Source organism: Ursus americanus, chromosome 6 (assembly GCF_024610735.1).
Source record: "Ursus americanus isolate L20-20 chromosome 6, mUrsAme1.1.p, whole genome shotgun sequence".
In the NCBI taxonomy this organism is placed as follows: Eukaryota; Metazoa; Chordata; class Mammalia; order Carnivora; family Ursidae; genus Ursus; species Ursus americanus.
In genome coordinates, this window is record NC_142132.1 from 22,209,137 (window position 1) to 22,232,028 (window position 22,892).

A 22,892-nucleotide genomic window follows, 5' to 3' on the forward strand; every position below is an offset into this window, starting at 1 on the left:
AGGAAGGGATTCCCGACACCTATAAGCTTTATGTAGTCTGATTGAAGGGGCAGGGAGTGGTCTCATATATTTTAGAGTGACTTTAGAAAGGAAAGAATTTCTGCCTTGTTTTCATAGATGGCTCTCTTGGAAGGTTACTAAGAAAATTAAATATAAATATGTGGCCTATAGCTTGATACCATCTGTTGAACCACGGAAATGAGGCCACAGGGAATTTTAGTGTGTAGGAGAAGGGTCAAAGAAAAGGCATATTGGGGTCTGGGCCTAAAAAGAAGACCGGCATTGAGGTTAGGCACGTCTTAAAGCCACCTCAGCCAGAGGGGGAGCGTCAGTGAAGACACAGCACGGGAAGTCTGCTCAGGTATGCATGAGAAAATGAGACGGTGAGTCCATCAACACCAAAAGGTTCCTTTCGAGAGAGAAAACTGAAAAGAATGTCACTGAGCTGAGTAAGAGAGGCATGGTTTATTGGATTGTCTGGTATCCCCACTGCTTGAGGGGCCCCTAGATGCTCACAAATAACAGAGCAGCCCCTTGAAGAGGATAAAAACAATATCATGGGACATACCTGACTGGTCTGCAGATTCTGAATCCAAGCCTAGGGGGATCAATTAAAAAAGAAATAGAAAACACACACACACACACACACACACACGCGCGCGCGCGGGCACACACACAAATGGCAGCACCCAGTAATTCCGCACAAACATAAATTCTGTGTGCGGGCAGGGATGGCAGTCCCTTGGTGTCACCATATGAGCCCTCAGAGTTAATATTTGATTTTCGGGATATATGTCCAGCCTCAAGCACAGAATTGTTATTATTTCAAGCCATCCTGATTCTGTTACATTTGCATAAATCTTTGTGTATAAATATAGATATTAACATACATTTATATATAGACATAGGCACACACAGCAGTGTGAACTCTATTCTCTTTATTTTCTCTTTTTTTATTTAAATTCAGCTAGGCAACATACAGTACATCATTCGTTTCAGATGTAGAGTTCAGTGACTCATCAGTTGCGTCTAACACCCAGTGCTCATCACATCATGTTCCCTCCTTAATGCCCATCACCCAGTTACCCCATCCTCCCACCCACCTCCCCTTCCAGCAACCCTTGGGTGGTTTCCTGTAGTTAAGAGTCTCTCATGGTTTTTCTCCCTCTCTGATGACTTCCTGTTCAATTCTCTTTAAACTCATGGTAAGAAGTGCAGCTGTGGGCTTAAAAAAATAGCAAGGGGTTGGGGGGAGAGGGAGAAGCAGACTGTCCCAGACCAGGTGCTTGCTGTTGTTCTACAAGTCTGTGTGTTCAGGTGCCAAGTGTTTGGGACATGCTGGTGAACGTGCATACTCTGGCCGCTTGGGTTTGGAATTAAGAGGGAATGAGTTGTCCCATCCTCTGTTATCTCTGTGAGGGGAACTGCCGCCGCATCTCTCCTTAGCACTCTTAAGAGGAATCAAGCATAAAATGTACCCAGGCATGATGGGGTAGAGAAAAGACTTGAAAGAAAAAGCCACACATTCTCCTTGATCAGATGCCCAAATACTATGTAGTTGGAGCCAATTGAGCTGTTTGCTTAGTAATCACATATTTCAGACTTTTTTTTTTTTTTTTTTGGCTTTAGAATGTGTTTTGATCCAATGGACACAATGTCGTAGGAAACTCTTCCAAGGGTTGGTAAATAGTCACTTGAGCTGACCTGTTCCTTGCATCTGCCACCTGGGTGAATCACTTGGTGAGTCATTTGACCCTTCACTGAGTGCTGGAGCCGGAGAGAGGACAAAGCTGGACAATCATGGTACTCAGTACGGTCTGACTCATTATCCATTCACTGTGGGATTTGGCGAGTGCAGTGGTGGAAGATTGGGGTGTCAGTAGGTTACAGACCAAGCAATTAGTAGAAAGGAGATATTCCAGATGATATTTATCAAATCAGTAGCCAGTCGTCCATGGGAACCGGAATGCCTGGTTCAACAGCAATCTCCAGGCTGCCATCAGAGGACACTTCCATGGAGCTGCAAAGATGATTAGAGAAGAGCAGAGGTGTGGAGTGAGCCAAGATGAAGAGCAGGAAGTAAGAGAAGAATCATGTTTGGAGGGGAGGGAGCATGTGGAGCGTTAGACCCTGTCTCATGAGCAGGGCTGCTTTGCAGTTGCCCTCAGAGTGTAGCAGTGTAGCATGTGGACTTGAACTCTTACCAGCTGTAGAGCCATCTGTAAAATAAATTGAGATAGCATCACAAGGATGGCATGTGGATTAAATGAAATAATGCATGGGAAGCACTTGGTCCACCATGACAGTGTAGTCTGTGTGGGCCGCCGGGTTAGCCTGAAGCTTCTCCGGCTGCTGTGGAAAAGACCAGCACTGGCTCCTCTGGGCTGCAGGGTCAGTTCCGATCTGCCTAACTTGCCATTGAAAGCCTTGTTCCAAGCTGCCCTCAACATTCACATCTACACTTATTTAGATAAGCCAGGCTTATTTGTATACTGTCCTGCGTATCTCACCGCTCTGACCCGCGTTGCTCCTTGCGTCACGCCTGTCCCATTTCTGTCAGTTTGAATGCTGCCATTCATTTGGACCTCAGCTGGATCTGCACACATCTGTCCCTGACTGATTCTGATTCTCCTTCCTCGGCTTTCCTCCGTCACAGGTGGCCTCATGCATTTTGCATTTCTCATGATTTTAGTCATGTGCAGGTTCAACTATCTGCTCTTCAAGCGCCAGATCTTGGATTTGGCACTTCTTTGTATTCCGCGCAGTGATCTGCATATGCTAGGTCAAGTGGCACTGCTGACTTTGTCACCAGGTAGAATGGGTATGAATCCCAGCTCATTCTTATGTTGGGAGGGCACGGGGTTTCCAGCAATCACATAATCTTCCTGAACTTCAGCTTTCTCAGTTGTAAGGTGGATATAGTAACACCTGCCTTGCAGAATGTGTATGAGGAGTAGAGGTGATATGTGCATCGCTCACCTGGCAGATGGCAGGTGCTCAATAAATGGTAGGTTCTGTTGTTGTTGTTAGTATTACTAATATTGATCCAGTGAACTAATATTTGTATATTCAATGTACCCTGGGGTCAAGGTGCTAAATAACTTCTCTTCTGTACAGTTATACAGCTCTGCTGAATTTGGGAGAAGGTGGCAGCTCATCCAGGAAGGGGTCGTGCCCAACAGGTTCTACTGGTAAGTCTCATTTTATTTTCTAGCCCATTTAAGCGATCACCTAGTAAATGAGCATTGGAATCTTTTTCTCCCCCCGACCTCTCACATGAGGTCTGTCCTTACTGAGATATGCCCGCATCCCCACAGGGCAGGATGTGATACCGGAATAGTCAGCATTTCAAGGGAATGTTAAAGCTGTGCCACAGAGTACTGAGCCTCAAATAGAGCATTGAGATTAGTGATCAACCAGGGCTTCGTAACTGTTGTTTTGTTATATTTTGAAGGGATTTGTGAAATAGACACTTAAAAACATTTTAGTACTGGTTTTTATTGCTAAAAGCATTATACACACATATGTTACATGTCAAAATAAGGGTTTTCAGTGTAAATAAGTAGATCTTACTAGTCTAAAAGCAGATCTTCCTCCCATTCCTGATTTCACATCTCCTCCACCTCCTCATCGTACGGGGCACAACCAGCATTCTTAGTTTCTTAGTTTCTTAGTTCTCCTTCCATAAATGTTCTGTGAGTTACCAAACATATATATATATATATATCTATATATATCTATATCTATAGATAGATATATATAGATAGAGATATATATAGATATATATATAATATGTTCTTAGCTTGGCCTGTTATAACACAACACCATAGAGTCAGTAGCTTAAACAACACATTTATTTCTTATGGTTCTTGAGGCCAGGAAGTTCATGGTCAAGGTGCTGGCAGATTCAGTTCCTGGTGAAGACCAGGATATTGGAGAGGATACTGCAAGAAGCTTCAGAGGATAGTGCAGGATATTGCAGAGGGCTGCCTTCTAGCTGTGTCCACACACAGGGGAGAACAGCAGAGGAGCATCAGAAGAAAGAAGGAAGCAAAGAGAGTAATATTCTTCCTTTTCTTTACTACCTATGCCCACCCCCCTGTTTAAACTAGAGGTGGCGTCCCTCCATGGGAACCGGTGGCCACAATTGAAAAGAAAGGAAATAATACAAGTTCCTTTTGGTTTTTGAGTTTCCAAAGGCCTAGACCCTGGCAAGTAAGAGCACTCTAGTGTAATTTTGACTTTACCTAACAGTTGCTTTTGAATTTACAACCTAACCTCTGCCAAAAATATGACTGTACCCTACTTTGACCTAATCTGCCCACGGAAAGCATGTTTAGGTTGTTTCTAGACTTTTGCTGCTATAAGCAGTACAGTAAGAACTAGCTCAAAGAAGAGTCTCAGTATCTCTTGTCCTCATCATTCAGAATCATTGGCATCATGACCTTTTAGGGGCCAACAGGCTCCCTACAATTCTGAAAGGTGTCTCTCCTTTACTCCTCCTGAAATCACACTGCTTCTTATCAGCCTTTGGACTTACAGGCACGTGATAGCTCCCCACACCCACCCCAGTTCTCTTACTTTTAGGGTAATGCATTTTCATCTTTCTCGTTTTCAAACCCTGCCCTAAAAACCCCTGTGGGAACTGAAAGCCAGAGGAACTGCATTAGAGGAATCTCTTAAAACGCTTGTGAAACTGCCTGAAAAAGTGAAGGATAAGTCATTTGCAAACTAACAGGCTCAAAGATAACACATAGAAAATTCTATATGGAATGATACCTAATTTTCCCCCATGAGAAAGACGTTTATAACTAAAGAAGGATTTTACTGCACAGAAGCTGTTCACCTCTTTCCCCCTGCTGCTGTTGCTCAGCAATGGCTTGAGCCTTGCTCTGGGGGTCCACATTGGCCTCCCCCTTCTCCTGGAATTCCACTCTAGCTGTCACTGAGTCTCCCTTCTGTGGTCAGCATTTCTTCTCTTCCTTTCTTTCTCATCCTGTCGCTTATTCACATGACTCCCTGCACCTCTGTATGTTCTGCCTAGAAAGTATAGAGTCACTTTTCGGAAAGAGGGGCCACGTTTTTTGTTTCTGTTTTTGTTTTTCACTCTGTCTTTGCTTGGTGCCATATGTGTAAAGAAGGGCTTCAGAAAATAGATAAATGAAGAACTAAAATAAACTAATGGAATCCACCTAATTTAACCTGGAAATGGAGTTGATAGTTTGCCAGTGAGAAAGTGTAAGGGACCAATCTTTCAAGTTCTGATTCCAAGTGACTTAGAAGAGCTGCCTGTGGACCCAGCAAAGGAAAGTAGAAAGTTGCAATTTTCAGAGGACTGGATGGACGTGTGTTCCTACCAGTAGAAATGAAGAAAAATGCTGACTAAAAAGATAGATAAGAAAAAAGAACTGAGATGAGAATATTTTCCATGTAGGTGGCACAAGGTATGCAGTATTTTCTAGCTCACTAGAGGTCTTATTTACACACAGCATTAGGAGGTGAACAGACCCCATCATTGCTTTGGCTGGTGCTAATTGTATACGTTCTTATCTATTCTTTGAATGGGGTCTTTTATCTGAAAGCCTGATTAACAAACCCGTGTAACAAAATGTCATAATATCATTATCTTTATAAAAACGATTGTGGATGAATTCTGATTAATCTGTCTGTTAAGTAAAATAAATAATGTCCCTCCTTCTACCTTTGGAAATAGTGAGACACATCTTCTTTCAAGCCCTAAAATTGTGATAAGCATGATTCAAACTTAAGCTCTTTAATTCCCTGAACAGTTTAATGAAGTAAGCCTTGCATTATCATCATTCACAGATGGGGAACTTATGGTATGGAGAGGTTAACTAATTCAGCCAAGGTCACACAGCCGGAAAGTAGCAGAGCCAGGATACAAATGCAGGCAGTCTGGCTGCAAGGTCCATGCTCTACTAAATCAGTGGACTCCGTTGCCTCTGCCTCTTGGCCTTTTTTTCTGGGCTGGGGCTGTGAGCCCTGGAAACCCAGCCCATTCAGGCAGCTGAGCAGAGAAAACCGGAAGCTCTTTTGGCCACGGTGCCTGCATGAGTATCTCTCCAACTGGGCTTGGTGGATGGCCCCCATGGGTTCTTTTAGCTCTGTTGGTTTTTCCAGAGAAGGCATGAGACCTTGTAAATTGCACAGTGCACATGACTGTTGATGAAAATCTCTTGATCTCTGGCCACATGGTCTGTATTTCTGACTGAGCAACTTCCTGAGGCTAGCAGCAGAGGTGTCAGTCAAAGCAGTATTTATTAGACTCACTCCTGGAAACCAATTGCTTCAAATTGCATGGGAACTATGGGGCTATCTAGGATTACTCAGCAAGCTTAATTAAAAGAGGTCCCCTTTAATCATTTTTGCTTGGAGACTGGCTATGGGGTTGTGGAAGGGACTGAGGGCAACTTTTCTAGTGATAAATTTTCTAGTGTAAGTGACTCTGGGTAATAACATAGCATTTCCCACAGAGAAAAATGAAGATGAATTCATGTCTTTTCCTCATCACCTAGTCCACTTAAGAAATACCTATTTTGGGTGGCAATAGCAATGCCACCTCTGAAAGTAGTTGATGGCAATTGGAAAATAATTCTGGAACATAAGAGCTTATTCTTATGTTATCACAGTGGTTGCTGTTCATACGCCCATAAATATGAACTTGCCTCCAAGGAGTTCATATTGTTTTTAAAATAGATTTACATGTATATTCAGCAGCTTATAAAACACATCTTAATACAATATTGCCCTTAATAGAGTGGGTGTCCTTTTTATTTAACTAACTGTGATAGCAGTCTTGTTCTTTGTTATGTCAGAAATCAATTACACTGGGAGTACAGCCTGGAGATTAAGGGGCTCAGAGATGCTGAGGTGTGGGTTCCAGCTTTGCCATTTACTCAGTGAGGGGTCACGGGGAAGTTATTCCTGTGTGCCTCAGTTTTTTTTCCTCTGTGAAATGAAGATAACTAATACCTATTTCATTAAATGAGATATTTCTCATGAACTGGTTACATGCCTGGCACCTAAGAATTGTATTAAGTGCCCACTGACTAATAGTAATAATATTCTTAATAGTGGCTGACCTTCTACATCTATTATTTTTGCTCCCCCACCCTTGGCTTCATTCTCAGGTTGGTTTTCTCATTTGTGGCAATGATGGACATTATAAACTTTAGTCTACTTTCTAACAGTGTAGAAGCCCCATAAAACCAGCCTACCTCTTCCCTTATATTTCCAGGGATTGAATCTGAGTGATCAAGGCTATAGAAGGCGGTACCTTACTCATGTGGGTCAGGGATGTGAAACAGGAGACGGAGTTGAGTCCCAGTCCAACTGCATGGTTCAAGGTTAGGGGAGAGATGATTGCTAAAAAGGAGAAAAATGGAATTCTGTTATTATCAAAAGGGAAAATAGATTTTCATTAGGGAAAAAAATACAGATGGGAGAACTGAGCGTCCGCAAGATAAAGTCCCATAATGGGGATTTCTATTAAGTTACTAGAATGATCTGGGTGCATGATAAATCGTGTCATTTGATCCTTATAACAAGATTGTGAGGTAGGGATTCTTATCCTCGTTTTGATGAAATAGGAAAGTGATATATTTTATCTAACGTAACACACATAATATGTAATACAGCCAAGTTTTGAAACTTGGTCTGGGCCCATGGTCCTTGCTTGCAGTAGTAAAAATCAGCCCTGTATTTAAGATTTATTTCTGACTTGCATCCCCCAATAATAACTGTTACTTTAACAGTTCAATAGGTAAGAGCCAAGGTGTTGCTTTGACATTGAACAAGGACACAGAGTTGGATGATCAGGGGTATCCCAAATTCTTGAATAAGAGAAGGGCCTGCCGAAGGCTAAATTCACTATTAGTAGTTGCTGACTGTTGGGATCTGTTTCAACTTTTGAACAAGGCAATGGGAGGCAGTTTTCATTATAAACCACTCAGCAATCTATTATCTATGCAAAAGACAAGGCAATCTTAGAACTGTGTCACTTAATTAAAAATAGGTTCAGACTTACCTTATTGATTATGTTGTTCTGACATAGAGGGGGCTGGCTGGAAATGGGGACAGCTGAATGGTGATTACATATTTTCTGTGACTAATTCACACACAGAAAATTAAGAGTTGACTCAACAATGAGCCTTTGTATTCTGGAATGCCAGCCTTGTTTCAGTGATGTCCCTCAGGGGCACATGACAGTTGTATTTCGCAGCAGAGAGGTACAGGAATACTTGCTAGTCCATACTCAGTGCTTCTGAGCATGTATATAAGTCGCCATCCATTGCTGTGATTCAGTGCCAGTCAATATGAATGACTCCCTATTCCATATCTTTGCCAAGTCCCATTTTTTGAGCACTTAACTGTGTGCCAAGCCCTATGCTAAGTGCCTGGCATACACTGTTTCAGTCAATCCTCAAATTAATGATCTGAAATAATTTCGTCATCAAAACTTTTTCAAGATATGTGATAGAAAAATGCAGCCTGCACGTATTGCATGGTGTACTGGGTGTTACACGCAACTAATGAATCATCGAACTTTACATCAGACATAAACATAAAAAAAAAAAAAGAAAAATGCAACCTGTTTTAAGAAGAATAAAGGCTTTTTTTTTTAAAGAGATATTGCCTCATGGGTCTAGAAAGTCAAAAGGTCCAACTTTATGCAGGCTCCACTCGATTCAGAGGCTCATTAAGTTCATCAGCTCTTGATACGTCAGCTCTACCCTCCTCAGTGTTAGCTTCACGCTCAGGCAGGCTCTTCCTCGTAGTCTCTAGCAGCAGATATTTTCCCAGATTTACCCCAGTGGAAAAGAAAATACCTCCTTGCGTGGTGCTCCCACAGAACTCCTGAGATGAAATCTCACAGTCCTTGATGAGGTAACATACCCACATCTAGACCTGGGGGTAGAACCAATTCCAGTAAACCACACGGACACAAAGTAAGGAATGGCGCTGCCCCAGGAAAGACTCAGGAACTTTTCCCAAAGGAAGGGAGAAGGTTAATGGGAAAACGTCAACAAGGGGTGCCCGTTGCTGGTGTTTTCATTCCTAGTATTAGATGAGAAATAAATAAGATAAATAAGAAAATAAAATCCCGGAGAGGTTAAATAATCCTGACTAATAATTATGTGTTCATCAGTTATGGCGACAGAATTTCAACCCAGATGTGACTGGCTCCAGAGCCTGTGTTGCTTAAGCATGCTTTATCCCCTCCAGTGTGCCTTCACAAGCACCACTGTGTTGGGGGTCAGTGAAGCCTGGCTTGAGCACCAGCTTCCCTTGAAGCTCTTCTGGGGGCCTGCTCCACAGAACTTTCTTCTTACTCAGAACTGTTATGTTAGCAGGCATTTCCCTTTGGCCTCCCTCCCATTGGGCCCTATGCCCAGTCATTAAAGTCCCATTTGTCTATGTACCTGGCCTGTCGTCCCTATCCACTGTTCTCTCCCATCACCTCAGGCGTAAGACACAGATCCATAAACTCTTGCTGGTGTTATCTGGCTATGTCAGAAAACACCTCAGGACTTAAAGCAGCTTCACTCTCTGATTCTGACTCTGATCGCTACAACTCATCCTCAAGTGCTTGTTGAATATTGCTGCTGGGCCAGTGTGAGGCGTTGTTGTGGTTTTTTTTCCTTGATAGCTTGATAGTTTGTTTTGTGTACACCAGGTCGCCATGACCCTTCTTCTTCCTCCTTCAGATATGCTGGTTGTTGAGCATGGCATCTCCAAGACTTCTAAGCCATTCACACCCAAGGGACATAGAGGGTGTGGTGTGAATTGGCCGTAAGTCCTCTCTCTTTTCCTGGATGGATTTAATGGACTCAGCAACAGAATCCTCTGCACTTTTCCTTCTCTGTGTCCTGCAAAGTGGAAAAGGGTTGGAGTCTAATGATATTACCAAAATAAAATAAATAGAATAAATTTAGTGAAGTATAATAAAAATATGAAACTCTGTGCTATCAAAATAGCTAGAAAATTAGGTGTACTGTAATAGGAAGGGAGTATGACTGTTTTCTGAAGAAAGAACAAAGAACAAAACTCTGAAGCAGGTCTTTGTTTGCAGGGAGCTTCTTAACAAACACCATCACCAGCGTTCAATTTTATGCTGAGCTGCAAGTGGAACATCTCACTATTCAGAATCAGATTTTTCTTCATAGACTTTTGGTATCTGTATATCCTATGTCCCAGCCTTAACACTTGAACCATATTCAACTGTGTTCTCTTACTCACCTCCTCTTAAATGTGTTTCCAATCCCTATTACTTCTACCTCCGTGAAGTTACACCTGCCCACTTCCTCTTTCGTTCTCCTTAGCATTACCCTGGCTCATTAGGGACAGTGAAAAAGTCCTCCTCTCCTCATATCATACTACTGTCTGAGGAATCTTGTAACCATTTCCCTGATCAAGCATTTGCCTCATTCCTCACTGCTTACAACATAAATTCAAAAACAGTAAGAACATAACTAGATTCTTGCCAACCTGAGTTTTAATGCACATTTTTTTGACCTCCCCCACCCTATACTCCCAATTCTGTGTGCTACATTCCCAAAAGGCCGGGTAAATATATTTTTTTTAAGGCCAGGTAAATCTAAGTCTAAGCAGTGCTTAGTCTCTGGACTAGTCTATACCTCTTATCTCTATGATTTTATAAATGCTTCTACCTGGGAATAAACTGTCCTCATTTTTTTTTTTTTTTTTTTAGCAGAGATTAAATTTTAGCACTTACTAGGTGCTTTGGTCTTTGACTACAAAGATAATGGATGAGGATCTTAATATCAGGATCACAATAGTAGCTCTTTATGGCCTTATACTGATTCCTACCTTTGCCCTTGGAGCCTTCCTCAATTTGTGCTTCTTGTTTTTCTAGGCAAGAAGAATCTCTTTGAATTTAAACGTGCTTATGTCACAAATAAAATGCAGCGCCTCGTAACATGTGTTGTGCTGCAGGTCGCTGTTTGTAATTGGTGGAAAGAGTCAGCATACCGAGCTTCAAATTTCAGCTTTGCTATTTACAAATTGAGCAATCCTAAGAAACTCCTTCACCTGCCTGAGCTTCAGTTTCCTTCTTCCAAGGCTCATTTGAGAATTAGAAAATGACATATTATCGTAATTATTATTAAGTAACTTAGCACTTAGTATGTTCTGCATATCTATCTTTTTATCTCCTCATTTCCTCGCCCGCTAATAGATAATTCCTTAAGGACCTGTCTAACGTGTTTCTATCATACATATGACAGTAAGTAGAATAGTAGAAACTTCGTGTACGCACTCGCGCACGCACACACATGGTAGTGAAATTCATCGGATATGCACATGTATGTATGTGCACACACATAAACCCACACACACATCCAGATTGAAACACATCTTGAATGGACTTCGTTTGTTAAATCAGGGAGCCATTAATAGAGGACTTGCCTTTCTTTCCAGCATGTAAAAGTTAGACTCCTAATCCATCTAAGTACATAGTGAAGGGGGAAGAATTCTACCCCAGTAAAAGGAGCACTTTTCTATGCAGTAAGCTGTTTATGAACCCCACAGGCTGTCCTAAGGGGTAATGAGATCTGTGTAAGCAGGGACAAAGTGATTGCAACCTAGACTGCCCAACCTGACAGATCCTTTACATAACTCAGAGTATGGGATTCAGGAGAAGAACCCCCGGCTCCCCTTTCTTTGGAGTATTGATTTTATTGTTTCTTCTCTTAGCACTCTCCCTCTCCCTCCCAGTCTTTTCTGGTTCCTAGCCTCCTACCATGCGAGCTGAACCAGGTCTGTGGTTTGGGTAAGGAGCGAGGAGAAGTGGCAGGAAGTCATTCCTGGATCACATCCCAAAAGCTACACTGGGGCATTTCTGGTTCCTGTGCTGTCAGTGCTCGATAAGAGAATTTTCATTATCCTTGAGGGGCCTGATATTTTATCCTTTCTCTCTCTTTTTTGTTTTTTCTGTTAATGATCTCCACGTGAGTGCAGTTTTCTAATCCTCTTGCACTTTCCCTCCACTTCATAATCTCTCCCCATGATTAGCAAGTGTTTCCTACAAATTAAGTTCATTTCCCCCTGCTACAGCATGTGAGCCCATCACTTTTCTCATAGCCTTCATTCACTAGTGGCCATCATTGATCCCTGTCCTCCTTATCTTGATGATTTCCTGTCTCCGTGGGCTGCAGCTCCTCCGTCTGCGGGCAGCTGAGACTCAGTCGTTTCTCCAACTCCCCGCTAACAATATCTATGGGAGCAGAGTGCAGGAGATGGCAGTGACAGAGTGCAAAAGGCACAGGGAAAATCCTCATAATTACGGCTTCCTCATTTAGAATAATACTAAAAGAAATTGACGTATGCCCTAGTGATCAGACCTCACTTAGCCTTCAAGTTCAAGAGCTTCTGGGTTTATACAGTGTCTGCGTGTGTGGTTTCTCTTGCTCATTCAATTCTCTTGCTTTGAGCCAAGAAGAGATGGTGTTTAGTGCTTAGGAGTGAGAGTTCTGGAGTCAGAATGACTTTGTTAGAATCCTGTTTTCAAGGGGTGTGACAATGAGCTATTTAATTAGCTTCTTTAAGCCTTACAGTCTTCATCTGTATATCAGTCATCATTGTACAGCCTTCCTTATCTACTTGTCAGGATTAAAATGGGGACTCAGGTTAAACTCTAGACACATATAATACATGAGTGAATATTTACTCTCATTTTAAAGAGGAATAAGGATGAGTTGGGGCATTCGTTTCAGGAATGTGGCAATCTCATTTTGATATCCAGTTTCATAATTTATATTTTCAGTGGGAATTTTTTTTTTCTTTAGAGGAAGAGCACATGCAAGCAGAGGGAGGGGCAGATGGAGAGAGCACCTCATGCCCAGTGTGGAGCCCAACGCAGGGCTGGATCTCATGACCCTGAGATCATTACCTGAGCTGAAATCAAGAGTCGGACGCTTAGCCGACTGAGCCACCCAGGTGCCCCTTGATGGGAATTTTTAATGCAAGCATGTATTTTACTTTTCTGTTGCCCCAGAATCAGAAGCAGTGGATAAGTCAGCTCAGTGTTCTATTTTATAGCTTCTTGATTACCTAAAAGCCCTTGTTACTTGGTTCATTTAATTTATATTAATTGAGTGAATAATTTTTTAGCTCTAACTCCTGGCTTTGAACATACTACAAACACAGCCCCTGCCCTCAAGGGGTTTGCAGCTGCTGAGGTGGGACTGCAGTTGAGACCCCCTCTGGGAGTTTGCAGCCTTACATCTGACTTGCGGCCTGAGGGCACAAGGCTGGCAAAGTGGAAGAGTGGCTAGGCAGGAAGGCAAGGGCAAGGACAGACCTGGATTTTGTCACTGCCTCTCTGCACCTTGAACCAAAAGAGCCTTCAGAGTGAACTGGCTGCTGCTCCCCTCCTGTCTTCCACATCTCACGTGTATTTCCTTTTGGTCAGTTCTAATCTAAAACTATACAGATACTCTGAGAAAGATAGTTGTAGGTTGGCCAAGTTGATCCAGCATAAAATCACCACAGTCTACCCCTCGAAAACTTGGTACCTAGTACATCTTGTAAAACCATATGTAATCTCCAAATAAAAACAAAAACACAATTATGCTTTAACCTACAGTGATGGGATTATCCCTCATACAATTTAATGATACATACAATGATAAATGCCTCCCCAAAAAGTGAGAAAAATGTGCATATGTCACATGGTTTTCGGGTGATATTCCTCTTCTAGCTGAGTCATGTTTCCTCTTTTTATATTCCATAATCAAAACACTGAGATGTGAGGTCAGTCACTATTAACACATCTCGTGTTAAAACATTGAGAAGTGGGAGGAGGAGAAGGAAAAAGGAGATAGACACACAAATACATATTCATATTAAATTATGATGGGGGATCTTCCTGGGGAATGTTTTCTAGGGAAAGAGACTTGTCTGTTGATAGGACAAAGATGAGAAGAAATTGACCAAAGAGCTACTACAGCGAAGTACCTAGAACAATATACCATCAACTTTAAAATCCCATTGAATGAAGATACACCTTTATTTTGTGTATTGTCCAAAAAAAACCCTGCCAGGTGACTTTATCATCTTGATGATTTTTAAGATACCAACTGATTTAAGAAATGTTAAAATTTAAAAAAAAGCGAGCATTTTGGAATTGACAAAATGATGCTCAATAAATATTTATTGACTATGTGAAAATTGGAAAACGAATGTGGGGATACGGTAACCATAGATATCTATTTTCAAATCGAAGATTAGATAAGGTATCTTAGTAGGTAACTGATAAGATATGGAACGGTAAATTCTCAACAGAATGATAGAGAAGACGCAGAAATTGGCTCATTTGACTAGGTAGGAAGGAAAGGCAGAGCAGGCAGAGGAAGATCCTAAAACCAGCTATTTGACTAGTGAATCCATGAGGATGACCAGCCAGCCCTGAAGTGTTTATGAATGTGTTAAGAATTTTATCAGGATTCTTAGAGAATTTTGACACTATCACATCTGACCTCCTATGAGTTGCAGGAATCCCTCCTACACAATTCTAGATAAATGGCTAAAAACAGTCTTTCGGATTGAGAATGAACTTTGTCTACCTGTCTGTCAGGATCTCTCTTCCTCTAAGGAGAATAACCAGAGGAAATGGACCTGTCCCACTGTTTTTTATTGTTTAGCTCTGGCACTTAAAATATCAACATCTCTAAACAAAGCAATTCCATAATTTAGAGGAAGCTGTCAAGGTTTTCACAGGCATGGCAAGATGTGCCCTGAGGTGGAGGACAGAACCTACTGCGGCGTTTATGAAATTTATGGTAAAGCGTTTTCCATGAGTGCCCGAAGTTTAAGGCAGATAAATACCAGAAGACAAATTCTACCAATAATTGAATTGCAAAGCCATCATCATGTGCTGAACAGAGCAATTTTGTGACTCTATTGTGACAAGATGAAGCTTGTTAGAATATTTATGTGCCTGGGGTAGCTTCTGCATCACTAACCCAGAGAACAAACTAGCTCTTCTAGAATGTGCCTCCTATGAGCACTTAGCCTTCCTGAGTAATTCAGTAGCCAAGGAAAACCAGGTGCCTAAGAGAGAGGAACCAAAGCAGACACAGCTTACAGCCACGTCAGCCACAGCTTCCCATTCACCCTCACACTTCAGCAGTTCCTAGGCCGACATATCTGTTGTCAGCTGCAGTCAGGCTCTTCCCCTAGTAACCAGCGCAGCCCTAGAGTTAGTAAAAACCCTGCCTGTCTGCATTGTTTTCTACTTCTAAACAAATGAAGAGTAAGAAGATCTCAATAATAAACCACTTTTCCAATCTTACCATTTTTAAAATAGAATAACTTCCTTTTTTCTGATTGTTGAAATCTGTGGATCATAAACTTAGAGCAACTGCAATGCTACAGTTTACCTGCTTTACGTGATAAAATGGCATGACGCATCCATTCCATGGAGTGACAAGGATAGAAAGAATAGATCACTTTCCTATTTATAGTAGCTTTGCTATAATTGAGTATATCCTTAGGAGATTTGAGTATAGTTTTTTTTTCTCCCTAACTTTTTATTTCAAAGTAATTTTACAATTGAAGAAGGATTGCAAAGGGAGGATAGAGAGTTCCCAATATGATCTTCAGTCAGCTTCTCCTAAGTTAACATGTTTTATAACTGTGGAGCAGTATTTACAGCTAAGAAATTAACATTGGTAAAAGGTTGTCAACTAAACTAGAGATTTTATTTGGATCCCCCCAGGTTTTCCACTAATGTCCCATTTTTTCTGACCCAGGATCCAATCCAGAATCCCACATGGCACTTATTTGTCGTATCATTTAGTCTCTTCTGTCCTCAGTCGTTCCTTGTCTTTGATGACCTGGACAATTTTGAAGTGTACTACTCAGATATTTTTAGAATGTCCCTCAAATTGGGTTACTCTGTTATTTTCTCATGATTACCGGGTTATATAGATTGTTGGGAAGAATATCACAGAAATGATGTGCCCTTCTCATGACATCATATCAAACAGTACAAGATATCAATATGTCTTATTACCAGTCATGTTAACCTTGATCACTTGAGGATGGTAGGGTCTGCCAAGTTTCTCCATCATTATTGTTTTTCCTGTTCCATACTCTATTGGTTAAAAGCAAGTTACTAAGGCCAGTGCATACTAAAGGGAAAGAGAATTAAGCTCCAACTCCTGGCAGGAAGAGTAACAAAAATTGTGTGAACATATGTTAAAAGCACCACAATAATTAATAAATATTTTGGGAGAGATACTTTGAGGCTGTGCATTTCGCCCACTAATTTCCATATTCATCAGTGAATCTTGCCTGCAGCAGCGATTTCTGTGGAGTCCTAATGGAAATTTCCTATTTTGATCATTTCTTATATGTGTATTAATTGGAATTCTGTAAGGAATAACTGCCCCATCTTGACCAATTACTTATTTATACCATTGATTAGTTGGTCAGCCAGTAAGGTGACCAGAAAAGATGGTGAGTAAACCCAATTCTGGATTATGTTTGTTGTCTCTTCTTCACCTCAGGTACCTCTGTGCCCTCACTCTAACCTTGTGGGCACACAGTCCCTATTAGATGCTAGTATACCATGAAGGTGCCACCTGCTAATTGAGGGCAAGATCTGTCTGCCTCATAAAATTACTTTTAAAGGAATATTTTAGGGTCTAACCTGAGATGAAGATCTCAGAAGGAAATGGATTTTCCTAGTGACTCAGTCCCTTTATTGGTCCTAGAGGAGAGGATCCTCCCCACCGACCCTGATCCTGTCAAGTTCTGGGCTCCCCCCACTTTGTTCAGTTGGGCATCTCACACCACCTTCACCATAAGGAGGGTGACTTGAAGGTACTCACCATTACACACACACAAACACACACATTATTCCTCAATTGCCCCATCTTCTTTGTCCTCAACAAAGAAAAAAGCAAGATTTGATGTTCCCCACCAAAAAACCTCTATGAAAGGGCACTGACTTCTGTTGTTCAACAGCGATTTTAATTCCCAGAACAGGGGTGCCTGGCTGGCTCAGTTTGTAAAGCTCGTGACTCTTAATCTCAGGGTGGTGAGTTTGAGCCCCAGGTTGGGTGTAGAAATTGCTTAAAAAAAAAAAAATAAAATCATTAATTCCCAAAACAAACAATTCACGTTCCAAATGAACCAACTAAAAATATATAAAAAAGACAGCACAAGGAGTGGGTAAATATCCTCAACAGTTTAATCCCTCTTATAAATGAAAACTTGAATAAAAACATGTCTATAGATATAAGTCCCATGAACATGAATAGGCATTCTATACAAGAAAAAAGAAAAGACAACATAAAAATGTTGAATCTCATAAAAAAGGAATAAAAATTAAAACAAAAAGGATATAAAAATTAAAAAGGATATGCCATTTATTAATCTATCAAAGGGATAGTTTTTTTGAGAAGACAGTACTTAGCCTTGGTGAAGGCTTGGGAAATGGCCACTCATATGCTCTTCTTAGCATAATTTATATAAACTTTCCAGAGGACAGTTGAACAGTATATCAGGAGTATTAAACAAATGCTCATTCTCTTTGAATTAATGAAATTCCCTTTTAATAATTCTGCCTGTTGAAAAACTGGAGAGATGAGAGAGACATGCAAATATTTACCTACAAAGATAATTAGTGCAGTATTATGTATAGACACTGCCCATAGTCCGTGGTCAGCCCATCAGTCAAGTAAATTACAGCACATCGTACAGCTGGAAAAGTAGTGCATTCCAAAATTACAGTATGTTATACTGTGTTAATGGTATGATGCAAAAGTTGTTTTTAAAAAAAGGAATGCCTACAGAAACAGAAGTAGTGCTCTGAAGGATCAATGACAAAATGTTAAAGGTGATTGTTTCCAGATGGAAGGACTGTGTGAATGTTTTATTTTCCTTTTTATACTTTGGTCCACTTTCCATTGTATTTTAAATGAACACGTATTATTTTTACAATTAGATTTCTAAAAGCAGTGTTATTGCAATAAATTATGCCAATTAGAAGCATAATAGAGCAGTCAAGCCTATTTCCCAGTTGGCGGAATTCGAAATTTGGGTGGGGGTGGGAGATGAACAGGAATGGGACCTGCAGCATAGCCCCTAGAAGGGCATCTCTTTTCTCCTCCCCCTCTGGTCATCCTCCTGACATCTCTGCCCTTTCATCTACCCACCCCTCTTTTTCTTCTTTGTCTGCTCTTCCCCATCTCCTATTTCATGGCCTCTCCCTTTTCCACCTTTCCTTCCCCTCCTTCTAACCTCCCTTCCCTGTCTCCCTCTCTTCTCTTTCTGTCACCCTAAGATGTTTTCGATGAGAACTTAAGAATTTGCATCCATACCAGAGTATTAATTTTAGAAAATTAGAAGGTATATTTTACATTTTCCATCATCACATTTGTTTTCTTGGCCAAGCAGTTAGTTCAAAGCCACATTGGCATGGCCTTCAGAGTATTTGCACAGGATATCATCACTGTATTTGCCCAGTTCCAAATTCCTTGACATCCTGTACTCAGCACTCCAGAAATTCTTTGTAAACAAGCAAAGTACTGAGGAGAGTAACTGCAGTTTGACACCCCAGGCATCTGTGCCACTGCCGTGTGGGTGAATCTGATTTCTTCCTTATCGTACCAGATTCTGTCCTTGTTCCTCTCTAAGCTTTACTGACTAGGTCATTTTCCCTTCTCCATTGAGGGGCAGTATCAATACCCAGCAACAAAACAAGAGAATGTTGTTGTTTCACAGCAGGTCAAAAAGCAGAGCAGAGCTATTAGAGGGTGGTTAAGCCAGTGGACCTGCCAGGGACCTGGCAGTCCAGTGTGGAGACTAACGCTGTGTTTCTCGCAAGGGTCAGAATTTATTAGTCATTTTTCAAGTCACTGCAGAATAACCACCTTCATACTTAGAGACGCTGATATTTGAGGATCTAAACTAAACTTAATTCCAGGCTATTTCCATACTCCCAGCACATGGCACCCTCTCAAATATGCCTAGGTAGGTGCTCCCCTAATGCCCACCACACAGGTCTCCGTTGGTCCAGGTTGCTGTAACAAAACACCACAGACTGGATGCTGTAAGCAACAGAAGTTTCTTCTCACAGTTTGGGGGCCTGAAGTCCGAGATCAGGGTGCCGGTGTGATGGGGGTCTGATGAAGGCCCTCTTCTGGGTTGCAGGTGGTTGGTTACCTTCTTGCCGTGTTCTCACATGCTACAATGAGCAAGGGAGCCGTCTCTGGCTTCTTTTACATGGGCACTTATCACCTCCCCAAGGCCTCACCTCCTAATCCTATCTCCTTGGAATTAGATTTCAGCGTGTCTGAGGATACAGGGGATACACAAACATTTAAGCCATAGAAGCACATGACCCTTGTAGGATGTCAAATTGTCCCGTCTTTTCTCCTTACCTTTTTGGTGTAAGATACACACATTATCTTTTAAGTCAACACTGTCTTTGCTGAGACGTTAAGGAATAAAAAGAAAATGAATTTTTTTATGAGAAGGATCATTGGAGTGAGTCAAGAACCTGGGTTAGTAGTTCCAGCCTTGCTGCTCTCTGAGTGTGGTGCCCTTGCACAAGGTATTTGCTCTCTTGAAGCCTTGACTTCCTTAATTGTGACTTGTGGTGTTTGGGCTAGTTCATCTCTAACAGACTTTTCATCTTTGAAGGACCCTTTAATTCATGCTGTTGACAATAGTGGTGCTGCTCTTTCTTTTATTCTCCACAACAATGTTTGTATTAATGTCCTTTTTACAGATGATACATGGAGCTGCAGAAAAATTAGCCTAAATTCCGATCTGATGATCTCCTTTGTTAGCTGTATGTCCTTAGGCAAGTGACTTGCTTTCAGAGCCACCACCACCTTCGTTATCTTGTCATGATTTTCTCTCAGTCTGTGCCATGTGTGAATTTTGTAGGCGCTCAGTAGGTATTCTTATCCAAGTTGTTGACAGTTGATGAGCAGGATGCCAACAAGGGCACGGCCTTGCAAGCCCTGTATGATATCAATTCTACACTTAACAGATGGACGCCAGCCTTCGATTAACACCATATGACAGTAGTGTTTTCGGTGTAGTTAAAGCTTCTTATAGTTTATATATATATTTTTTCTACACAACTTTCAATAAATGCGGTTATCACTACCTGATATATATTTACGTGTATTTACACCTTCCCTGTCTTCCGTATGGAAATGGAAACTTCATGAAGTGCAGGGATCACCCACTGTTTAATTCACTCCTAAACCCTCAGCACCTTAGAATTGCCTCTGGCATATTGTCGGCATTCAATAAATATTTGTTGAATTTATTCATTCATTCATTCATTAAAAAATTGAGGATCAGCTCTCTGCCCTTCTGGGTGCTAAATATTAAGGGTAGCCTAGGAATCCACAGTCTGGAGCAGTAGGCTCCATGGTAAGGTACCTGCAGCAGCACCCCAGGGGTGTACGGGGTGATTCATGGAGTTGTAGGGAGAAGATACTACAATTCCTGGGGTTTTTTGCTATTTTACTTTCTATGTTGTGTGTATTTTCTAAAGTTAAAGCATAAGCACCCTAGTACATTTCCTCAGCTTACAACCAACAAGTCATATATTGGCACGTGCACATTTTTGTTTTCCTTGCTTGGTATGTTCAAAACTTTGGAGATTGATATTTTTGGAATTCTCTTATAGAATATAATTTCTCTGGGCCAAATTGTCTCCAGCAGCAAAATGCTCAGGTTTCAATCCTTTTACACTTATAAGTGCTACCCTGTAGTCTGAAGCTCTTTGTCCATAACAGAAAGGGAGAGAAAGGGAAACTCGGGAGGTTCTATCCTCTCCTTGTCTTCTCTGACCCTGGCCTCTCTAGTCCCAAGCCAGACGTCAGTCCACACATTCCTCCCCTCACTACGAATTTATGATCAACACAAACACATACCTCCAGGTGTCCTTAGCATTGTTTCTCCCTGCCACAGCTCTTCCACAGCATTAGCTTTTGTAGTAAGATGGTGGCAGAGTGACAAGTAGGCTGAGGTTTGAAAAGAGTCCAGGTTCCTCTCCATACTAACTTCGCTCATTCCTCCTCTCTACCCCTTTGTGACTTGCACACATTGATTATATGTCTCTTCATAGAATTTGTTTTCCAGTCTGAAGAAACTTTTTGTTGTTCATAATAGTTCAGATTTATTAATATTAATTATAAGAGTAATGCATAAATACTTTGTAAAAAATCTTCAAATTACTAATAAGGATAATGATCTCTTTAACACTCCTAATTCCAAAACTTCTCAGAGATGTCTACTATTATGAATGTGTGTGTTTCCAGTGGGTATTTTTTTTCATTTATTATACATTTTTGCTTTGGGTCAATCAATAGACAATAGACAAATTGGGTATTTTCATTTAATAAATTGCAGTAAAATAATTAGAGATGTATCCCATTAATTTTATGTTCTGGCATGGAGCAGTCTCCAAGATGGATTATAGTAAAATTAACAAGTTGCTAAAAATGCATAGAGTATGGTGGTGGCACTATAGTTTAGAAAGTTAAAAAGCAGCCTTAATAAAAAAATATTTCAAGCCACTCCTTTACCTCAATCCCAAACTGACCATTTTAGATATATTTCTTTGTATCTCATTGGCACAATGGTTTCTGTTTGGGGACCAGGCCAATGATCTGGTCATATTCCCTCGTGCCTCTGGATCCCCTCATCTTGTATTCAGGAAACAAGGCAAGAAGAGGGGCCCAAACAGTGGAGAAATAAGAAGAAAATGGGAATGAAACAGTACTTTTAGAGAGAAAGGGAAAGTGGGGGAAGGGGGAGCACTGTTGCACAATGGCTTGTCCTGACCAGCTCGGAGCTGGTCTTTTGATGTCTGAAGAAACATGCTGCTTGTTGCTCAGTGTGCCTCTTGCACCTTTCAGCTTTGCCTTCTACCATGTGCTTTGCTCAACAAACATCCTCATCCCTTTACTACCTTCCTGAGCTTTATGTATTTCTTTATTTTTTTAAAAGATTTTCTTTATTTATTTGAGATAAAGCGAGAGTGAGAGAGAGAGAGAGCATGAGTGAGGGGAGGGGCAGAGGGAAAGGGAGAAGCAGACTCTCCACCCAGCAGGGAGCGCCTTGTGGGGCTCAATCCCCGGACCCTGGGATCATGACCTGAGCTGAAGGCAGCTGCTTAACTGTCTGAGCCACCCAGGTGCCCCTGTATTCCTTCATTCTGAGTCAGATACCCCATTCCTCACTTTGCTCCTATAAACATGCACACACGCATGCACGCACACACGCATACTCACACTTTGTTGCAGACATCGCCTAATTCAATAATCGGGCTCCTGACTTGGGGGGAGTAAGGATGGCAAAATGCAGAATTTGAGGATGTTGGCCATGCTGATTCTCAGTAGTCATTATGCATTTAAGAAACTAAGGATCTTTTTGTTTGTTTGTTTGTCTGTTTTAATCTGTTTTTATTTGTTTTTAATTTTTTATTATGTTATGTTAGTCACCATAGAGTATATCATTAGTTTTTGATGTAGTGTTCCATGATTCATTGTTTGCGTATAACACCCAGTGCTCCATGCAGTATGTGCCCTCCTTAATACCCACCACCGGCCTATCCCAGTCCCCCACCCCCCTCCCCTCTGAAGCCCTCAGTTTGTTTCCCAGAGTCCATAGTCTCTTGTGGTTCATTCCCCCTTCTGTTTACACCCCCTCCATTCTTCCCTTCCTTCTACCGATCTCCTTGCTGTTTCTTACGTACCATAAATGAGTGAAACCATATGATAATTGTCTTTCTCTGCTTGACTTATTTCATTTAACATAATCTCCTCCAGTCCCGTCCATGTTGCTGCAAATGTTGGGTAATCGTTCTTTCTAAT

General features: G+C 41.3%; 1 protein-coding gene across 4 annotated transcripts in view; it reads left to right on the plus strand.

Moving 5' to 3' along the window:
• The window catches only part of SORCS1 (sortilin related VPS10 domain containing receptor 1), a 483,023-nt gene that overhangs the window by 321,965 nt on the left and 138,166 nt on the right, over positions 1-22,892 (plus strand). For all 4 annotated transcript variants that reach the window (XM_045803063.2, XM_087862723.1, XM_045803062.2 and 1 more), the window contains exon 5: positions 3,118-3,191. In XM_045803063.2, the coding sequence (XP_045659019.2) occupies positions 3,118-3,191 (74 nt within the window). The remainder of the gene's footprint in view (positions 1-3,117; positions 3,192-22,892) is intronic.